Source organism: Pristiophorus japonicus, chromosome 6, assembly GCF_044704955.1.
Source record: "Pristiophorus japonicus isolate sPriJap1 chromosome 6, sPriJap1.hap1, whole genome shotgun sequence".
NCBI lineage: Eukaryota > Metazoa > Chordata > Chondrichthyes > Pristiophoridae > Pristiophorus > Pristiophorus japonicus.
In genome coordinates this window covers 33,204,776-33,227,289 of record NC_091982.1, presented here as the reverse complement: position 1 = coordinate 33,227,289, position 22,514 = coordinate 33,204,776, and the positions used below count along the sequence as shown (strand labels likewise).

The 22,514-nt window shown below is 42.5% G+C and overlaps 1 protein-coding gene across 1 annotated transcript in view; it reads right to left on the bottom strand.

The window, feature by feature from the left end:
• The window catches only part of pgk1 (phosphoglycerate kinase 1), a 33,904-nt gene extending 12,697 nt beyond the window's left edge, over positions 1 to 21,207 (bottom strand). Inside the window, exons 1-4 of the mRNA XM_070882016.1 lie at positions 20,996 to 21,207; positions 12,086 to 12,136; positions 10,868 to 11,023; positions 10,144 to 10,288 (exon numbers count right to left, since the gene is read on the bottom strand). Coding sequence (XP_070738117.1) covers positions 10,144 to 10,288; positions 10,868 to 11,023; positions 12,086 to 12,136; positions 20,996 to 21,060 — 417 coding nt within the window. The 5' untranslated portion in view covers positions 21,061 to 21,207. The remainder of the gene's footprint in view (positions 1 to 10,143; positions 10,289 to 10,867; positions 11,024 to 12,085; positions 12,137 to 20,995) is intronic.
• Positions 21,208 to 22,514: the final 1,307 nt, after the last annotated feature.

The window sequence follows — 22,514 nt, the reverse complement described above, 5'->3', positions numbered from 1 at the left end:
AAAAGTGTATATTATTGTTGGGGGAAAAGACTCCCCTCCTTCAGTGTATTTTTACCCCTTTCATTAGCTTCCACATCAAATCTGGCAAAGCAGGCGTGAAGGTAAACTGCTCCCAAGCTATTGCCAATAATGCTCTGCAACAAAATGCTAAAAAAGTGGTCCTATTTTCTCATGTTTAACTCCTACTTGTTTCTCTTCTCGGATATATAGCAATATTACAGATAATTATCAATCTTGCATAAATCCAGAAATGCCCATACTGATCCAGAAAAATCTGTACTGTAGCCAGGTATGCATATATTGAGTGAACAATGCAACCAAGAGGCCCAAGTATAGTTTAAAAGTGTGCAGGCGTTACATACAAAGATGCCACTACTTATTTTTGAGGGGGGGGGCAGACTATAATTTGTACCCTATTCTCTTGCTGGGCTACCAGTCATAGGTGCCTTCAGGCTTTCAATACCTTGCACGTGAGAAATAGCCACATCGAGAAGTCCAGAAAATGTTGCAGCCTATTTAACTATGGCAGAGTATTGTGGGCAAACCTGAGCCTATATTTGCCCAGCATCCCTATATGTACACTTTCTCGCACTCGGGACAGAAATTTTTAGCTGTTCTCCCTTCCCATCTTTGGAACACAAAGATCAACTATTAACACCTCTGCTGCATTGAAGATTAACCTACATAATCAAGCAAGAAATTCCACAACTGCTAAGTTTATATGCAGCAAAATCATTTAATTTATAAAGGATGCTGGACGTGACTGACACAAAGACTTATGAACAAATATAGCTTAGCTTTGTTTATAAAAGTACAGCCTTTAAATCTGGTTAGATTGTTTATCTTCTGCTGAACTATGTGGCTCATTAGAATGGATCCATGATTAATTTTAATAAATTGCACTGTAGGCTACAGCTCAGTGACTCCAAACTTGAAGTAGTAGGAGTGCTGCAATTAGCTTCAATACCTGTGGAATCGGAAGATGCAAAAAACTCAGCTCAGACTCATGTTCATGATTACTCAGAGACTCCTGCTGGAAAGTGCATTTGTGAGACACCAGGTGAAGACAGAATCAGGCTCTGCTATAATACTGCTACCTATCTTTACCTTTTCCTGAATATCCTGCCGGCCAGGCTCACATATGAAGAATGGCCATTTGGTAATATACTGGAGGTCCAATAGCTCCTATGGAACCATACCGGAGGTAGGAAGCAAAGGGTAATGATTGATGGATGTTTTTGTGACTGGAAGGATGTTTCCAGTGGGGTTCCGCAGGCTCAGTACTGGCTCCCTTGCTTTTTGTGGTATATATCAACGATTTAGATTTGAATATAGGGAGTATGATTAAGAAGTTTGCAGACGACACTAAAATTGGCTGTGTGGTTGATAATGAAGAGGAAAGTCACGGGCTGCAGAAGAATATCAATCTACTGGTCAGGTGGGCAGAGCAGTGGCAAATGGAATTTAATTCAGAGAAGTGTGAGGTGATGCACTTGGGGAGGGCTAATAAGGAAAGGGTATACACATTAAGTGGCAGGCCACTCAATAGTGTAGATGAACAAAGGGACCTTGGAGTACTTATCCACAGATCCCTGAAAGTAGCAGGCCAGGTGGATACAGTAGTTAAGGCGGCAAATGGAATGCTTGCCTTTATTGGCCAAGGCATAGAATATACGAGCAGAACGTTTATGCTTAAATTTTATAATACTTTGGTTAGGCCACAGCTGGAATACTGCGTGCAGTTCTGGTCGCCGTATTGTAGGAAGGATGTGATTGCACAAGAGAGGGTGCAGAGAAGATTTACTAGGATACTGCCTGGAATGGAGAATCTTAGTTATGAGGACAGATTGGATAGAAACAGGGAAACATAGAAAATAGGTGCAGGAGTAGGCCATCCGGCCCTTCGAGCCTGCACCACCATTCAATAAGATCATGGTTGATCATTCCTTCAGTACCTCTTTCCTGCTTTCTCTCTATACCCCTTGATCCCTTTAGACACAAGGGCCATATCTAACTCTCTCTTGAATATATCCAATGAACTTGTATCAACAACTCTCTGCGGTAGGGAATTCCAAGGGTTAACAACTCTGATTGAAGAAGTTCCTCCTCATCTCAGTCCTAAATGGCTTACCCCTTATCCTTAGACTTTGTCCCCTGGTTCTGGACTTCCCCAACATCGGGAACATTCTTCCTGCATCTAACCTGCCCAGTCAGAATTTTATGTTTCTATGAGATCCCCTCTCATTCTTCTAAACTACAATGAATTCAGGCGCAGTCGATCTAGTCTTTCTCATATGTCAGTCCCGCCATCCCAGGAATCAGTCTGGTGAACCTTCACTGCACTCCCTCAATAACAAGAACGTCCTTCCACAGATTAGGAGACCAAAACTGAACACAATATTCCAGGTGGGGCTCACCAAGGCCCTGTACAACTACAGTAAGACTTCCCTGCTCCTATACTCAAATCCCCTTGCTATGAAGGCCAAGATACCATTTGTCTTCTTCACCGCCTGCTGTAAGTGCATGCCAACTTTCAATGACTGATGAACCATGAACACCCAGGTCTCGCTGCACCTCCCCTTTTCCTAATCTGCCGCCATTCAGATAATATTCTGCCTTCATGTTTTTGCCCCCAAAGTGAATAACCTCACATTTATCCACATTATACTGCATCTGCCATGTATTTGTCCACTCAACTAACTTGTCCAAATCACCCTGCAGCCTCTTAGCATCCTCCTCACAGCTCACACCTCGCCCCAGATAAGTATCATCTGCAAACTTGGAGATATTATACTCAATTCCATCATCTAAATCACTAATATATATTGTAAAGAGCTGGGGTCCCAGCACTGAGCCCTGCAGCACTCCACTAGTCACTGTCTGCCAATCTGAAAAGGACCCGTTAATCCCGACTCTCTGCTTCCTGTCTGCCAACCAGTTCTCTATCCATGTCAGTACATTACCTGAAATACCATGTGCTTTGATTTTGCACACCAATCTCTTGTGTGGGAGGCTGGGTTTGTTCTCATTGGAACAGAGGAGGTTGAGAGGAGACCTCATTGAAGTGTACAAAATATTGAGGGGCCTGGACATAGTGGATAGCAAGGGTCTATTTCCATTGGTGGAGGGGGCTATTACAAGGGGGCATAGTTTTAAAGTGGTTGGTGGAAGGTTTAGAGGGGATTTGATGTGGGGCTGCTTTACGCAGAATGTTGTGGGGATCTGGAACTTTCTGCCTGGAAGAGTGGTGGCTGCAGAAACCCTCATCACTTAAGAGATGTTGGATGGGCACTTGTTAAAGTGCCGTAACCTACAGGGTTACGGACCTAGAGCTGGTAATTGGGATTAGACTAGATGACTTTTGTTGGTTGCCGCAGACATAATGGTAAGTACGGCAGGGAATAGAATACGGCCAGGGTGATCTCCTGGACGGGTCGGAGATGAATTTTCCCAAATTTTTTCTCCCTAAATTGGCCTGGGTTTTTTAAAATCTGGTTTTTACCTCTCTCAGGAGATCACATGGCTCCGGTTGGGGTGGAGTGTAGATGTTTTTAGTATAAGGGGTGTTGCAGTGGCATGGGGCTGGTTGGGCTGGGTGCTCTTTGCCTTTCCGTCATTGTTCATGGGTTTGTATGTAACCTTTAGGGCTGACGAAGGGCCGTACGGTTCTCTCTCAGCCGGCGTAGACATGATGGGCCGAAATGGCCTCCTTCGTTGTAAATTTCTATATTTCTATGAATCAGCTAATGTTACAATTGTAACTACAAATGCAGTTGAAGTGGCATTAACATTATTGCATGCCTTCAATGTTCAACTCACTTCATCCCACCATTATACTGAAGAGCTTAAATGGAAGAAATATGCTTCAATTACATCCAAGTGATTCCACCATTTATACTATGCTGTTAATCCAAACTGGCTATTCATAGAAAACCCCAGTGTTTTTTTTTAAATTAAAGCACTGCAAACAGCAGAGATGATTGTAGAATAGTTTAAAGAGCAGGGAGAATGGTACACACGTACAAGTCTGGAAAAAAAAAAGAAATATCTCGCACAGCGGAGTCTGCAAAAAGACCACCACCACAAGTAACTTTGTTACAGCTATTCATAGTCAGTAAGTGTGCTAAATTAAGTTATGGCAAAAATCCAGCAGCCCATGTAGTCGGAGTAAAGTGAGGCTCAAATGTCAGCCTGTAAAGGTCAGCATGACAGAGCAACTGGTTTTACTGTATCTGGGGTGATTGCAGTGCAAGAAACCAATGAGATTCCGTAGCTCAAGAAAGGCACAGCAATCCAAGAGTCAGGATACCATTTGACCTTCAGGAATAAGTCACCACTCTTGAGTATCAAAGTATTGGTGACTTTTGGCATTCAGAGATATGGTTTAAACTAGTGCCTAAAAACCTCAAGAAAATAGGACTTGAAGAAAATAGGCTTCATAATCAAGACAGAGTGTGCAGATTTTTAATAAGGTAGATGGTGGAGTTAATAATAGGAGGAATTAATTCAGTGTACTCCTAGAAGATTTATTTACCCAACAGATTTAATTTTTATGCCAAGCACACAAAATCTCTCGTCACTGGGCTTATTTATTGTATTGGTACCAAAATATTAGAACACACACAATGCCATGAGATACATTACAGGTGCACTATCCATCACCTCAAACTACTGCAACAACTAGTAGTACATCTATAGATACTAGTACTTCACCTTAATGTTAGAGCTCAAAACGCTCTCTCTAGACACACCATAATACTGCTGGGAGTATTATTTATTTATTTTAAAAACAGAGTTGAAGTGGATGCTGCATGAATATTTAATATGCCCATCATTATGATTTACTGAATTCCTAGTGACACTGTTGAATGAGGATATAGACACACAATATTGACTTTGTATATACTCACTGGAGCAAGAATATGATCTAGATAGATCAGCATTCAACCACCATATTGATAAGAGTTGGGTCATTCCTCCATGCGCACTACTCTTATTCTCAGTCACTAGATGCAAGGCAACTATTGCATTTCTTGGACCCAGTGTGAAGTTTGGTCAAGTCTGCAGCTGTACAAAAATAGGCTGTGGGGTTGATAATGAAGAAAGCAAGCTGCGGACTGCAGGAAGATATCAATCAACTGGTCAGGTGGGCAGAACAGTGGCAAATGGAATTTAATCCAGAGAAGTGAGAGATAATTCTGAAGGTGTGAGGTAATACTACTTCACCTTAATGTTACAGGGCTCAAAACGCTCTCTCTAGACACACCATAATACTGCTGGGAGTATTATTTATTTACTTATTTTAAAAACACACAGTTGAAGTGGATGCTGCATGAACATTTCATGTGCCCATCATTATGTTCTACTGAAATTCTACTGACACCGTTGAATGATATATACGAGGACATTCTGAAAAGGGAGGGTAAACAGCCAGTTGTCGTGGTGCATATAGGTACCAACGATGTAGGACCTCATCCCGTTTTTTACCTATGAGACAAATTTAGGGAGCTAGGAGCTAAATTAAAAAGTAGGATCTCAAAAGTAGTAATCTCAGGATTGCTACCAGTGCCACGTGCTAGTCAGAGTAGGAATCTCAGGATAGCTCAGATGAATACGTGGCTTGAGGAGTGGTGCAGAAGAGAGGGATTCACATTCCTGGGATATTGGAACCGGTTCTGGGAGAGGTGGGACTAGTACAAACCGGACAGTCTGCACCTGGGCAGGACCAAAACCAACTGTCCTAGGGGGAGTGTTTGCTAGTGCTGTTGGGGAGGGGTTAAACTAATATGGCAGGGGGATGGGAACCTATGCAGGGAGGCAGAGGGAAATAAAAGGGAGACAGAAGCAAAAGATAGAAAAGGAGAATAGTAAAAGTGGAGGGCAGAGAAACTTAAGACAAAAAACAAAAAGGGCCACATTACAGCAAAATTCTAAAGGGGCAAAGTGTGTTAAAAGGACAAGCCTGAAGGCTCTGTGCCTCATTGCGAGGAGTATTCGGAATAAGGTGGACGAATTAACTGCGCAGATAGCAGTTAATGGATATGATGTAATTGCCATCACAGAGACATGGCTCCAGGGTGACCAAGGCTGGGAACTCAACATCCAAGGGTATTCAACATTTAGGAAGGATAAACAGAAAGGAAAAGGTGGTGGGGTGGCGTTGCAAGTTAAAGAGGAAATTAATGCAATAGTAAGAAGGACATTGGCTTGGATGATGTGGAATCGGTATGGGTGGAGCTACGGAATACCAAAGGGCAGAAAACGGTGGTCGGAGTTGTGTACAGGCCACCAAACTGTAGTAGTGAGGCTGGGGACAGCATCAAACAAGAAATAAGGGATGAGTGCAATAAAGGTACAGCAGTTATCATGGGCGACTTTAATTTACATATAGATTGGGCTAACCAAACTGGTAGCAATGCGGTGGAGGAGGATTTCCTGGAGTGTATTAGGGACGGTTTTCTTGACCAATATGTCGAGGAACCAACTAGAGAGCTGGCCATCCTCGACTGGGTGATGAGCAATGAGAAGGGACTAATTAGCAATCTTGTTGTGCGAGGCCTCTTGGGGAGGTGATACCATAACATGGTAGAATTCTTTATTAAGATGGAGAGTGACAGTTAATTCAGAAACTGGGGTCCTGAACTTAAGGAAAGCTAATTTCGACGGGATGAGGCGTGAATTGGTTAGAATAGACTGGCAAATGGTACTTAAAGGGTTGACGGTGGATAAGCAATGGCAAACATTTATAGATCACATGGATGAACTTCAACAAATGTACATCCCTGTCTGGAGTAAAAATAAAACAGGGAAGGTGGCTCAACCATGGCTAACAAGGGAAATTAAGGATAGTGTTAGATCCAAGGAAGAGGCATATAAATTGGCCAGAAAAAGCAGCAAACCTGAGGACTGGGAGAAATTTAGAATTCAGCAGAGGAGGATAAAGGGTTTAATTAGGAGGGGGAAAATAGACTACGAGGGGAAGCTTGCCGGGAACATAAAAACTGACTGCAAAAGCTTCTATAGATATGTGAAGAGAAAAAGATTAGTGAAGACAATCGTCGGTCCCTTGCAGTCGGACTCATGTGAATTTATAAATGGGGAACAAAGAAATGGCAGACCAATTGAACAAATACTTTGGTTTTGTCTTCATGAAGGAAAACACAAATAACCTTCCGGATGTACTAGGGGACCGAGGGTCTAGTGAGAAAGAGGAACTGAAGGATATCCTTATTAGGCGGGAAATTGTGTCAGAGAATTTGATGGGATTGAAGGCCGATAAATCTCCGGAGCCTGATTGTCTGCATCCCAGAGTACTTAAGGAAGTGGCCCTAGAAATAGTGGATGCATTGGTGATCATTTTCCAACAGTCTATCGACTCTGGATCAGTTCCTATGGACTGGAGGGTAGCTAATGTAATACCACTTTTTAAAAAAGGAGAAAGAAAACGGGTAATTATATAGCCTGACATCAATAGTGGGGAAAGTGCTGGAATCAATTATTAAGGATGAAATAGCAGTGCATTTGGAAAGCAGGGACAGGATCGGTCCAAATCAGCATGGATTTATGAAAGGGAAATCATGCTCGTCAAATCTTCTGGAATTTTTTTGAGGATGTAACTAGTAGAGTGGACAAGGGAGAACCAGTGGATGTGGTGTATTTGGACTTTGACAAGATCCCACACAAGAGATTGGTGAGCAAAATCAAAGCACATGGTATTGGGGGTAATGTACTGGCATGATAGAGAATTGGTTGGCAGATAGGAAACAGAGTCAGGATAAACTGGTCCTTTTCGGAATTGGAGACAGTGACTAGTGGAGTGCCGCAGGGCTCAGTGCTGGGACCCCAGCTCTTTACAATATACATTAATGATCTGGATGAAGGAATTGAGTGTAATATCTCCAAGTTTGCAGATGACACTAAACTGGGTGGCGGTGTGAGCTGTGAGGAGGACACTAAGAGGTTGCAGGGTGATTTGGACAGGTTAGGTGAGTGGGCAAATGCATGGCAGATGCAGTATAATGTGGATAAATGTGAGGTTATTCACTTTGGGGGCAAAAACATGAAGGCAGATTATCTGAATGGCAGCAGATTAGGAAAAGGGGTGGAGCAACGAGACCTGGGTTCATCAGTCATTGAAAGTTGGCATGCAGTGAACATCAAGCGGTGAAGAAGGCAAATGGCACGTTGGCCTTCATAGCTAGGGGATTTGAGTATAGGAGCAGGGAGGTCTTACTGCAGTTGCACAGGGCCTTGGTGAGGCCTCATCTGGAATATGGTGTTCAGTTTTGGTCTCCTAATCGGAGGAAGGATGTTCTTGCTATTGAGGGAGTGCAGCGAAGGTTCACCAGACTGATTCCAGGGATGGCTGGACAGACATATGAGGAGAGACTGGATCAACTGGGCCTTTATACACTGGAGTTTAGAAGGATGAGAGGGGATCTCATAGAAACGTGTAAGATCTGACGGGTCAGGACAAGTTAGATGCGGGAAGAATGTTCCCATTGTTGGGGAAGTCCAGAACCAGTGGACACGTCTTAGGATAAAGGGTAGGCCATTTAGGACTGAGATGAGGAGAAACATCTTCACTCAGAGTTGTTAACCTGTGGAATTCCCTGCCGCAGAGAATTGTTGGTGCCAGTTCATTGGATATATTCAAGAGGGAGTTAGATATGGCCCTTACGGCTAAAGAGATCAAGGGGTATGGAGAGAAAGCAGGAAAGGGGTACTCAGGGAATGATCAGCCATGATCTTATTGAATGGTGGTGCAGGCTCGAAGGGCCGAATGGCCTACTCCTACACCTATTTTCTATGTTAATGCATTTGGGGAGGGCGAAATAGGAAAGGGAATACACATTAAATGGTAGGACACTGAGAAGTGTAGAGGAACAAAGGGACCTGGGAGTGCATGTCCACAGACCCCAGAAGGTAGCAGGCCAGGTAGATAAGGTGATTAAGAAGGCATACGGAATGCTTGCCTTTATTAGCTAAGGTATAGAATACAAGAGCAGGTGGGTTATGCTTGAACTATATAAAACACTAGTTAGGCTACAGCTGGAGTACTGTGTGCAGTTCTGGTCACCACATTGCAAGAAGGGCATGATTTCACTGGAGAGGGTAGAGAGAAGATTTATGAGGATGTTGCCGGGAGTGGAGAATCTTTGCTATGAGGACAGATTGGATCGACTGGGTTGTTGTCCTTGGAACAGAGGAGGCTGAGGGGAGACCTCATTGAGGTGTATAAAATTATGAGGGGCCGAGATATCGTGGCTAGAAAGGGCCTACTTTTCTTAGCAGAGGGGTCAACAACCAGGGGGCATAAATTTAAAGTAATTGGTAGAAGGTTTAGAGGGGATTTGAGGGGAAATTTCTTCATGCAGAGGATTAAGGGGTCTGGAACTCACTGCCTGAAGGGTGGTAGAGGCAAAAACTCTCACCACATTTAAAAAGTACTCGACGTGCACTTGAAGTGCCGTAACCTGCAGGGCTACGGACTTAAGAGCTGGAAAGTGGGCTACGGCTGGATCGCCTCTTGTTGACTGACGTGGACACGATGGGCCAAAATTGCCTCCTTCTGTGCTGTAAACCTCTGCTTGTATAGACCTCAGTATTCATGGTCTAGATGATACTTTCGATAGGAAATTTCCCATTATTTCTTTCATGTTGAACTCCTGATCTCAGCCCTGTTGCCATCAAGATATTCACTTTGCTTCAGATGAGTCGTTCTCAGGTCACTCGTGTACTTCCTTGCAAGTTATTTTAGGACAGAATTTCCACTCGGAGACTAAGAAGGGGTGCGGAGGGGTAAACGAGAAGAAGTCTCAAAGAAATCTTCCACATTTCAGCACCTGCCATCATGTTGTCATGTTCTACTTCATTATCAACCACACAACATGCAGAAGGTAAGTAATGAATGTGAACATGTTCAAATGAGACCCTTCAGCCTACACCCTTTTCCTAGAACTGCAAAATTTCACTTCACTATCAGATCCATTTTACACCAGTAGTCCACTAATCCAGCTGAAGGGATGTTTTCTCGCCACTGTACTCCTTTCCACTTCAGAAATTCTTGGGCCTCCTTCATACCTTTACTACCCGTATTACTATTCAAAAACCTTTACTCATGTTAATAGAATTAAATCTCACCTTATTCCCAGATGCATCTTTCCCTTTCCCCTCCTCTTCAACATGGAATCGTAGGTTTTCCAGGAGAATCACACTTCCATCAGCTGGGTTAGCACATGCTTCCTCAACTTCACATCCAACACAATCTTTGAGGAAGGTAATATTCCTATTTGTAAACCAAAATAAAACTTTAGGAGGTCCTTGCGCAGGAAAGATGCAATTTTTCTATGTCGTTATAATACTGGTACCACAACAATTTATAGTTGCGTAACAGGAAATGTGTGGGACTGTCCATACACAAATGCCTTACCATGACCCCTGCCCCATCAGGTACTGTGGGTGTAAGGGTTAACAATGACACTTTTATGGCATAATCAGGTTACCTTTCATATGCAAAAACAATCACACTTGGTTTTAGGTTACTCCATCAGCTCCAATTCTGTTCTGCACCCTTACCCAACAAAAATCCACATTCCACAAGCATTCACCATTTACAAATTAATATTTTAAAATGTTGTCCTGCTCTATAATGATCAGCAATCTTGCAGGTGCTACATTTACACATTTTAAAGATATCCTGCAGTTTGTAAAGTGTCAAGTAAGCATATCTATCAAGACTGTATAAGCATGTTGAAAGCACCAGTCTGTTTCTTTGGAATACTTTTGGATATTTTATTAAAAATAAGGCAGTCTTTAAGCAAGTTATACACATCTGGGTGATCTGGTTGCTCGGTTTCCACTTTACCTTCCCATAAGTTTCTTCAATTCCTCTGCAACTGGTGCCAGTGAATACTTTTCAGGCATGGGTGTACCATCAGGCCTCCCTAAATGGCTCATGATAACCACCGACTTGGCTCCATTGTTTAAACAGTGCTGAATAGTTGGAATTGCAGCTTTAATCCTGTAGAAAAAAATAAAGTTAAAATATATTACTTTGATCCCACATTTCTTTTTCTGTTGCCTCCAAATTTTTCTTGTCCGAACATTTCCAAAAGGTTCTAGTCAATCTTAAATCATACGTTGTTATTGCATGTTATAGAACAGCAACGTTCAAAGAACATCTGATCGCCAGATATGCAGTACAAGAGAACCTAAATAATGTTTATGTTAAGGTGAGTTTTGCTTGCATAATACTGTACCGTGACTTAACTTAATCCCGTATGTTCAGTGCACCAGTGTTCATTTCATACATTGCACTGAACACCATGCAATGCAAACCAATACTCTGGATATATATTTACAGCAGCTAAGCTCCACTATATTAGGATTATATATTGTAATATAGCACACAATTATGCTCCTGTGTAATCTGCCAGAAAAGATTATAATAGTGATTAATGTAAATGGTGCCACACTATCCCAGATAACTTCTGCCTCAACATCTCTACCTCCATTATTACACATTTATCTACATTACATTCCTGTGTCAAACATTGCACTGAAATTTGCAAGACTACAGGGAATGGGCGGGGGAGTGGGACAAACCGAAGCACTCTTGCAGTGAACTGGCACGGGCTCGACTGGCCTCCATCTATGCTGTAATCATTCTATGATTGTATGTCTGATAGCTGGAGTGGCCATTCCTGACCTATTGTCACCTGCTGCAAAGTGTGCGAATGTGGATTATCAGGTGAAGTCAGGATCAGGCACACCCATGATGAGCCTAATGGTGGAATAGTCTACCAAAATGTAATGTTTTGACACATAAATGTAAAATAATCACTTGGAGGAAGATATTAGACAATATCTGGGAAACTATAATGTAGCATGTGTCACTGTCTTCAGGAGGCAAGGGAAGAGAGAAACATTAAAATACAAATATACATCTCGTGTACAGACTTTCATGTAATAATCCAATCATCTATTCTGATAATCATACACTGAATCAGAACCAGCCAACTGAATTTCTGTTTTATACTATACTGTATACAGAATCAATAGGCAGCATCAAAGTGCATCTTACCTTTGGTTGTTGGTGATCTGATTATTCTTCATTGGTACATTGAAGTCCACTCTGTAAGACAGTGATGTTACAACTTTACAAATCAATAATAGGGATTCAGTCTCAGTAATATAATGTCTTCAATGATCCAGTCACTTTTAATACATGGATACTACAAAGACATTTGGTTTGTAGCAACGATCAATGTACACAGTAGTTGCTTGCAACTAGCAAAACAATATTTAAGTACAGCGGAGTAAGTCTTTGTACTAAAGCAATTCAACAATTGGTGTTACATCAGCCTGACCTCAGTAGTGGGAAAAATGATGGAATCAATTATTAAGGATGTCATAGCAGTGCATCTGGAAAATGGTGACATGATAGGTCCAAGTCAGCATGGATTTGTGAAAGGGAAATCATGCTTGACAAATCTTCTGGAATTTTTTGAGGATGTTTCCAGTAAAGTGGACAAAGGAGAACCAGTTGATGTGGTATATTTGGACTTTCAGAAGGCTTTCGACAAGGTCCCACACAAGAGATTAATGTGCAAAGTTAAAGCACATGGGATTGGGGGTAGTGTGCTGACGTGGATTGAGAACTGGTTGTCAGACAGGAAGCAAAGAGTAGGAGTAAACGAGTACTTTTCAGAATGGCAGGCAGTGACTAGTGGGGTGCCGCAAGGTTCTGTGCTGAGGCCCCAGCTGTTTACATTGTACATTAATGATTTAGACGAGGGGATTAAATGCAGTATCTCCAAATTTGCGGATGACACTAAGTTGGGTGGCAGTGTGAGCTGCGAGGAGGATGCTATTAGGCTGCAGAGTGACTTGGATAGGTTAGGTGAGTGGGCAGATGCATGGCAGATGAAGTATAATGTGGATAAATGTGAGGTTATCCACTTTGGTGGTAAAAACAGAGAGACAGACTATTATCTGAATGGTGACAGATTAGGAAAAGGGAAGGTGCAACGAGACCTGGGTGTCATGGTACATCAGTCATTGAAGGTTAGCATGCAGGTACAGCAGGCGGTTAAGAAAGCAAATGGCATGTTGGCCTTCATAGCGAGGGGATTTGAATACAGGGGCAGGGAGGTGTTGCTACAGTTGTACAGGGCCTTGGTGAGGCCACACCTGGAGTATTGTGTACAGTTTTGGTCTCCTAACTTGAGGAAGGACATTCTTGCTATTTAAGGAGTGCAGCGAAGATTCACCAGACTGATTCCCGGGATGGCGGGACTGACCTATCAAGAAAGACTGGATCAACTGGGCTTGTATTCACTGGAGTTCAGAAGAATGAGAGGGGACCTCATAGAAACGTTTAAAATTCTGACGGGTTTAGACAGGTTAGATGCAGGAAGAATGTTCCCAATGTTGGGGAAGTCCAGAACCAGGGGTCACAGTGTGAGGATAAGGGGTAAGCCATTTAGGACCGAGTTGAGGAGAAACTTCTTCACCCAGAGAGTGGTGAACCTGTGGAATTCTCTACCACAGAAAGTAGTTGAGGCCAATTCACTAAATATATTCAAAAGGGAGTTAGATGAAGTCCTTACTACTCGGGGGATCAAGGGTTATGGCGAGAAAGCAGGAAGGGGGTACTGAAGTTTCATGTTCAGCCATGAACTCATTGAATGGCGGTGCAGGCTAGAAGGGCTGAATGGCCTGCTCCTGCACCTATTTTCTATGTTTCTATGTAATGGCAGTATGAAACTGAACCGTACAAACCGGAAGGTACCAGTCGCTGGTTCGTGCTCAATTAGCCGATATGAGGTGGGGTAGCACCACAGAGATTATAATTGCTAGAGGGGCGAAAAAATCAGGTAGGGTTTATGTTCCTGATCATGACCCTGGCGAGAAAACATGTGTGAACAATGGGCAAAGACTGGATCAGGCCAGGCTGTGGTATTCCCAGTCAAATGGTCTTCAAGCATTCATCATCTATGCTCACACTTGAACAATGGGCACTTGAATGAGTCACTGGAGGGTGGATATGTCAGTGTGTTGGATCCTTAAAGTGCTGTGCTATGGAAGGGGGAAAAAAAAAAGAGAATTAGTCCCACACAGACCATATGTGGTCCCGAACCTCAGGTGTATCACAAGGAAGTCGAGAATCCAGACGTCCCTCTAAAGGGCAAGGCACTACAGATAAAATCACCCTAAAGATGGTTCAAGGGGTCAAGCAGCAAACTGGCAGCCTGTCCTCTTATCTGTAGTTGACGGAGACCCAGGAAAGGGAAATTGGAGAAAAGACCTCAAGGTCGGCTGAGCTCAAAATAAGCACAGTAACAGTATCAGAAAAACACACGATAAATCAGAATACCGGATATAATCCAAAAACAAACTCACTGCATACCACAAATACATCTTTAAGTTTATTGAAAAGGTAAGCAATTCAGCAGTTCTACAGCACAACAGTAACTACACTTCATTGGTTGTAAAATGCTGTAGGATATCCTGAGGTTGTGAAAGCCATGAAATGCTAGTTCTTTCTTTACTAACCATTTTATCTGTACACCGCTAAAAGACACAGTTCTATTGTACTGGTTATTAAAGACTGATAGACTGCCAGCAGAGTTAGGGAAACCAAGACAAAAAAAAATTATATAGTGACCTCTACTGAAAAGTGCATCTGGAAGTTGTGCAAGGACAGAATTAGGTTCAGCTTTCGGACCTCCACAATCGTAGAACATGCCGATACTCACTGTTTGCGATCACTTGGCCTAAAGGCCACTTGAGCTAGCTAACAAAGAGCCCAGCATTCATGAAACAAGAGTGAGCATTATCAAGAGAGATGGGGAGAAATTAGGAGGGGGCGAGATGGAAAACAGGTATATGGAGAGCTGTTTTTAAAAAAAAAATAAAATGCAGCTGGCCTGCACACAAGGCTGTTGCTAATTCTAGAATCTAGAAAGTCATACCATAATCTGATAGACACGTAAACTCGGTAGGACATTAAAAGCGGGCAGGGAAGTGGACCAGAGTCCATGATCAGATCAGCCATGATCGTATTAAATGGCGGAGCAGGCTCGAGGGACCGTATGGCCGACTCCTATTTCTTATGTAAAAGCAATAACTTGTATTTATATAGCGCCTTTAACATAGTCAAACGACCCAAGGCGTTTCACAGGAGTATTGAGGCAAAAAATTTGACACCGAGCCACATAAGGAGAAATTAGGGCAGGTGACCATAAGCTTGGTCAAAGAGGAAGGTTTTAATGAGCATCTTGAAGGAGGAAAGAGAGGTAGCGAGGCAGAGAGGTTTAAACAAGCAATTCCAGAGCTTGGGCCTAGGCAACAGAAGGCACGGCCAACAATGGTTGAGCGATTATAATCAGGGATGCTCAAGAGGGCAGAATTAGAGGAGCATAGAAATATCGAGTCATAGAAATTTACAGCACGGAAGACGGCCACTTCAGCCCATCATGTCCGCGCCGGCCGACAAACAGCCTATTCCCACTTTCCAGTCTTGTAGGTTATCGCACTTCAAGTGCACATCTAAGTATTTTTTTTAAATGTGGTGAGGGTTTCTGCCTCTACCACCCTTTCAGGTAGTGAGCTCCAGACCCCCACCACCCTCTGGGTTAAAACATTTCCTTTTAAATCCCCTCTAAACCTCCTACCAATTACCTTAAATCTATGCCCCCTGGTTGCTGACCTTTCTGCTAAGGGAACTAGGTGCTTCCTATCTACTATCTAAGCCCCTCATAATTTTAAACACCTCAATAAAAAGGTCTCCCTCAGCCTCCTCTGTTCAAAAGAAAACAAACCCAGCCTGTCCAATCTTTCCTCGTAGCTAAAATTCTCCAGTCCAGGCATCATCCTCGTAAATCCCCTCTGTACCCTCTCTAGTGCTATCACATCTTTCCTGTTATGTGGTGACCAGAACTGCACGCAGTACTCTAGTTGTGGCCTAACTAATGTTTTCTACAGTTCAAGCACAACCTCACTGCTCTTGTATTCTATGCCTCGGCTAATAAAGGCAAGCATTCCATATGCCGCCTTAACCCCCTGGCCTGCTACCTTCAGGGATCTGTGGACACGCACTCCAAGTTCTCTGTTTCTCTACACTGCTAAGTGTCCTACCATTTAATGTGTATTGCCTTGCTAGCCCTCCCCAAATGCATTCCCTCACACTTCTCCGGATTGAATTCCATTTGCCACTGTTCTGCCCACCTGACCATTCATTGATATCTTCCTGCAGTCTACAGCTTTCTTCATCATCAACCACACAGCCAATTTTTGTATCATCTGCAAACTTCTTAATCATACCCCCTACATTCAAGTCTAAATCCTTGATCTATACCACAAAAAGCAAGGGTCCTAGCACTGAGCCCTGCGGAACCCCACTGGAAACAGCCTTCCAGTCACAAAAACAATCAACTATTACCCTTGCTTCCTGCCGGAACCAATTTTGGATCCAACTTGCCACTTTGCCCTGGATCCCATGGGCTTTTACTTTCGTGACCAGTCTGCCATGTGGGACCTTAGCATTTTTGAAAGTGGATAAATCCCCAGGCCTGGATGAAATGTATCCCAGGCTGTTAACAGAAGCAAAAGAGGAAATAGCAGAGCCTTGCTAAAATCCATAAAGACTACATCAAACACACTACCCTCATTGACCCTTGTTACAGCCTCAAAAAATTCAATCAAGTTAGTCAGACACGACCTTCCCTTAACAAATCCATGCTGACTGTCCTTGATTAATGCATGTCTTTCTAAATAAAGATTTATCCTGTCCCTCAGAATTTTTTCCAATAATTTTCCACCACTTAGGTTAGGCTTACTGGCCTGTAATTACTCAGTCTATCCCTTTCTCCCTTTTTAAACAAAGGTACAATGTTATCAGTCCGCCAGTACCACACCTGGAGCTAGAGAGGATTGGAAAATGATGGTCAGAGCCTCTGCTATTTTCTCTTAACAGCCTGGGATACATTTCATCAAGGCCTCGGGATTTATCCACTTTCAAAGATGCTAAACCCCTTAATACTGCCTCTCTCACTATGTTTATTTCAGCACAATGACTTCAACACTGTCCTTTCACTAGGTTGATTCTGGAGATGAGGGGACTGACTTATGAAGATAGGTTGAACCGGCAATACTCATTGGAGTTTAGAAGAATGAGGTGTGATCTTATCGAAACATAAGATATTGAGGGGGCTCGACAAGGTGGACGCAGAGAGGATATTTCCAATCATAGGGGAAACTAAAACTAGGGGGACATAGTCTTAAAATAAGGGGCCGCCCATTTAAAACTGAGCTGAGGAGAAATTTCTTCTGAGGGTTTAAAACTATGGAATTCTCTGCCCCAGAGAGCTGTGGAGGCTGGGTCATTGAATATATTTAAGGCGAAGATAAACAGACTTTTGAGTGATAAGGGAGTAAAGGGTTATGGGGAGCGGGCAGGGAAGTGGAGCTGAGTCCATGACCAGATCAGTCATGATCTTATTGAATGGCGGAGCAGGCTCGAGGGGCCAAATGGCCTGCTGCTATTTCTTATGATCTTATGTTCACCTCCAGGATCGGACACAAATCTAGTTCAGGGAAACAGCAGTCAAATCTTTTTTTTTTTGATGGCTGCAAGATATAGATTTTCAAACTGGAACTCCGATATCCTAGGGAACGCCACACAGTCATCAGATTCCTTCTGTCATTACATTTTTGAACTTGCTAACTTATTACACCTATTTCAGTGCACTAATAAAACATTTTCTACAATGACAGTGGTGTTTTATTTTGGGATATTTTACTGTCTGCTGGAAGTTGGGACAGGGGTTTACTGGAGATGTCAATATTTGCCAGGATGAATGGTAGTTTGTCACTATTTGGAAGGGGAACCCAGGAGTGTATCAACATCTGCAGGGTGGTACATCTCAAAGCAATGCAGTCAAGATTATAAACAGAAAAAACATTTACAGCAAACAAATCAGTTGGGCAGTTTTCAAATTCAAAAAACTTACCAAGGTAAGGTGACTAACCAGGAGCGTATTGCAATGTCAATTTAATGCACAGAGAAAGTTTTACGGATTCAGTCTCTGAATCGCCATCCATGTGAAATAATGGTACTGAATACATTCATCCTGAAAACCTATCGTGCAATGTAAAAGGTCACCCACTCATCCTCACTTCACATTCCACTACTTAATCGTGGTTTTAAGATTACTCATGTGGTAGAATATCTCATCACTCGCTTTCTGCTTCTGAATGTACTGCACAATGGAATCGGTGAGCAGTAGAAATCATTCAGACAGTGAAATTAACAAATCTATGCACATTACACATGTGCGAACGAACTCAAATCAGAAACCCATGTTGCTATAGGTATAATTAAAGTTTACGCGTTCTTGGCCGAGTCACACCAGCAGGCAAATTTCATAGATAAAATGGTCATTGGTACAAACATTTACAATTCAATTACTCTTGCAAGATATTCCAATCACATCAAAAACATAAAATAATGCCATTTTATCCCCCAAAAAGCTATATACTTTTTACTTGATCATTTGTGCAGTTATTGGCTATTGAGATCTCTTAGTCAGGCCAACACACATGCTCTGATTGCAACTGCTGATACCCACATGCAGGATATTGTAACTTTGTTACTACATCCTGCTCGCAACCTCACAGTTCATTGTGGATTGAATGGTCCCAGAGAGTTTTAACAATTACCAGAAGAATTTTAAATCAAGTCATTCTCCTGCTAAAATTTTGCCAGGACAACCATCTTGGAATTGGTTCTCAGACAGCCAGACCATTTTGCAGTTAGCAATATTAGCATTTAAAGAAAAGCATGCTATGAAATTGCTGCAAAAATAATGGACCTTGCTACTAAAAATGTTAAGAGTAGGAATACTAATGATGATAACTTGTATTTATATAGTGCCTTTAACAGTGAAACATCCCAAGGCGCTTCACAGGAGTATTGAGATTGTTTTTTTAATTTGACACCGAGCTGCACTAGGAGAAATTACAGCAGGTGACCAAAAGCTTGGTCAGAGGTAGGTTTTAAGGAGCATCTGGAAGGAGGAAAGAGAGAGGTTTAGGCAGGGAATTCCAAAGTTTGGGCCTAGGCAACAGAAAGCACGGCCACCAATGGTTGAGTGATTATAATCAGGGATGCTCAAGAGGGCAGAATTAGAGAAGCGCAGACATCTCGGATGGGTGGGGTTGTAGAGCTGGAGGAGATTAGAGAGATAGGGAGGGGCAAGGCCATGGAGGGATTTGAAAATAAGGATGAGAATTGTGAAATCAAGGCATTGCTTAACCAATGTAGGTCAGCGAACACACGGGTGATGGGTGAACAGGAATTGGTGCGCGTTAGGACACGGGCAGCCGAGTTTTGGATCATCTCTAATATAAAAGCCTCAGTTAAGCCAGAATTACCACACACTACTCCTTTATGAGAACACTAAAAATAATTGATGCAAGGAGAGCCTGCAGATAATTCTGACTGCAGTTTCAAACCTTTGTATATTTCAGGTTCTTAAAGGCTCTCTGTACCAAAAATAATTACGGCCATCTGTCTTGGACTATCAAAAGCTGCACAAGGGCAACACTTCAAGTATGGAGTTAGCAGCAACTTGACATGTCAGTATTTTTACTGGTAGACCCTAGCTCCAAATGCAGCCATCTAACATCTGCCACTCATTCATTCTGAAGGTTAAGAGTGCAAGAAAATGTCAAAGTCAGTGTCCTGTGCACACACCCATAGGACAAATCTAGCCATGATTTTTTTGTTCTAAACTCACTCATGTCTACAAGTAGATTACTGGTGCAGGACACTGGAAATATCAGTCATACAAACACTCTGGCAGCTAGAGACAAAATGCATTGCAGCCTAGAAGGAGCTCTGAACTGCATCCATTGTGCTTAAAATCCTGGGAACATTGGAAGCCATCTTTGACAGCATAGATTTTTTTAATTTTATTTTGCAATTTTCCTCAAACTCCCATGAGCACAAAGGGTGGAAAAATGACCTTGCCCTTCACTTCATTCATAAGGACTTTTCACACAACTACTTACTACTAATCCAGAAATACCTCTACATCTGTGCTCTGGCATTTAAGATTAAAGGTCATCTCGATGAAGTATTCTCCAACTCATCAATTAAGCAAAGGGCAGCAGCAGTGGTATCTTTGGGTTTGCACCATTAACCCTTCATTCTCTCACTCATAAAAAATGCATAGGGAGCATTTTCCAAAGTGAATTGAAATTATAAGTTAGTAAATTTAGTAAAAAGGAGAATAAAAGCATTAAAGTATAACAAAATTACAAGTGATCAAATTAAAACACTGAATAATGTTGATTTAATTTGCAGAAAGTATAAACCCTTCAAATGCATCGACTTAGACCAGCTCCAAAAAAGATCAGTTTCATTTTTTTAAATAAATATTTTAGGGCCAAGATAAATGTTGAGCAAACTTAAATGCAAACTTAATTAACAACTACTCATGAATGAAAGTCTATATGGATGATTTTTTTTTTGCTATCAAAGTGGTTTCAGATCGAGCAAATATGAAGATGCACAGTTCACCAACCCCTCCCCAAAAACGTTTTGCAATTCTGCACTTTATTTCAGCACGTTGCACAGCTTAAGGCTGCTTTGCACAAACCCACTAATAATTCAATTATCAAATTCATTGCAAAAGTAAAATGTGTCAAATATTTAGTTTCAATCCATCAGCACGTGTGCGCGGTGGCCAAGAAATTTGGATCTTGATATTTCTGCACATTAATTGTTAATGATTTTGAGATCTCACGTTTCTCATTAAACCACAAGCTCTAACGAACACACAGAGACACAATTCAATGGCGTTGTAGGATCAATATAAACAATATTCTCAATTCGGAATATATAAAATTAGCAGCACTTTGCAATTTGGAAGCAGTTGGATTGGGGCCATGTCCGAGTTCAATGGGGCCTTCCCTCCTCACTCACCTCATGATCACTCTCTGCCCCTTCACGTCGACTTTATCCAAGGTCAGTTTATTAGATAGCGACATTTTTGCTTATTATTTTAATTCACTTCTTGTTGTTGTTGTTTTAAGTTTGAGATTCCCCTCTCACTACCTCAGTGACCTAGAGATAAAGTGAACGGTATCTGTCTGAGCGCTTCACTGTGACCGGCCAGCAAGTCTTGTCCCGTCCCCCTGCTCGGTGCTGATTGGTTCTGCCGGACGGCACCGCCCGATCCGACAGGCAGGTCCTCCTTTTGATTGGCCTTTCCTGCCATCCATCACAACCGGCGCCTGACGTCCGTTTTCTCCTGCGGCTGCGACTGCGTCAAGAGTTGCGGAGTCACGTTCGGCACGTAGCTGTGGGGCGAGGGGAGGGGTTAGCAGAGTTCCCCTTCCAACCTGTCAATCACTATCAAAGGCAGAGCCCAGGAATGGGCAGAATTAATATAACACAGAATTTGCAGCACAGAAACAGGGCCATTCGGCAAAACTGATCCATGCATGGCGCTCATGCTCCACAGAATCCCCCTTTTACCCGACTTCATCTAAGCCTCTCTGCATAATCCTTCTATTCCTGAAACGTTAACCCTGTTTCTCTCTCCATGTGGTAGCAAGTTCCATTCTAACCACTCTATGGGTAAAGAGGTCTCTCCTGAATTCCTGATTGGATTTATTAGTGACTATCTTATATTTATGACACCTAATTTTGAACTCCCCACAAATGAAAACCTCTCTATGTCGACCCTATCAAATTCCTTCATATTTTTAAAGACATCAATTAAATCAGCCCTTGGCCTTTTCTTTTCAAGAAAATAGGTTAAGATTTTTTCCCCCTCCTAATTTTCTCTCCTCCCCTGAAGATGCCAACTCATACTGCAGTACTGTACTTGAGGCTGAACCAGACTGTTCACAACCTAGGTGTCATATTTGACCCTGAAATGAGCTTCAGGCCGCATAACTAGAATCGCCTATTTCCACCTCCGTAACATTGCCCGTCTCCGCCCCTGCCTCAGCTCATCTGCTGCTGAAACCCTCATCCATCCCTTTGTTACCTCTTGATTTCACTACTCCAATGAACTCCTGGCTGGCCTCCCACATTCTACCCTACGTAAACTTGAGGTCATCCAAAACTCGGCAGGCCGTGTCCCAACTTGCACCAAGGTCCCCTCACCCATCAACCCTGTGCTCGCTGACCTACATTGGATCCCGGTTAAGCAATGCCTCAATTTCAAAATTGTCATCCTTGTTTACAAATCCCTCCATGGCCTTGTCCCTCCCTATCACTGTAATCTCCTTCAGCCTCACAACTCTTCTGGTTGGTTGGAAACAATAAATAAACAATTAGATCAAGTGCCCTCCAATCTGGGGGACACTCCAAACATTTTTCCAGGCCCTTTTTTTTTGTTTGTTTTTTTTTGTAATTTTTGTAAGTTTTTTTTGGGCACTAAAGCCATAATTTACAAGTGCCCCCTATAAAAGGGGAGGGGACACTAAAACCG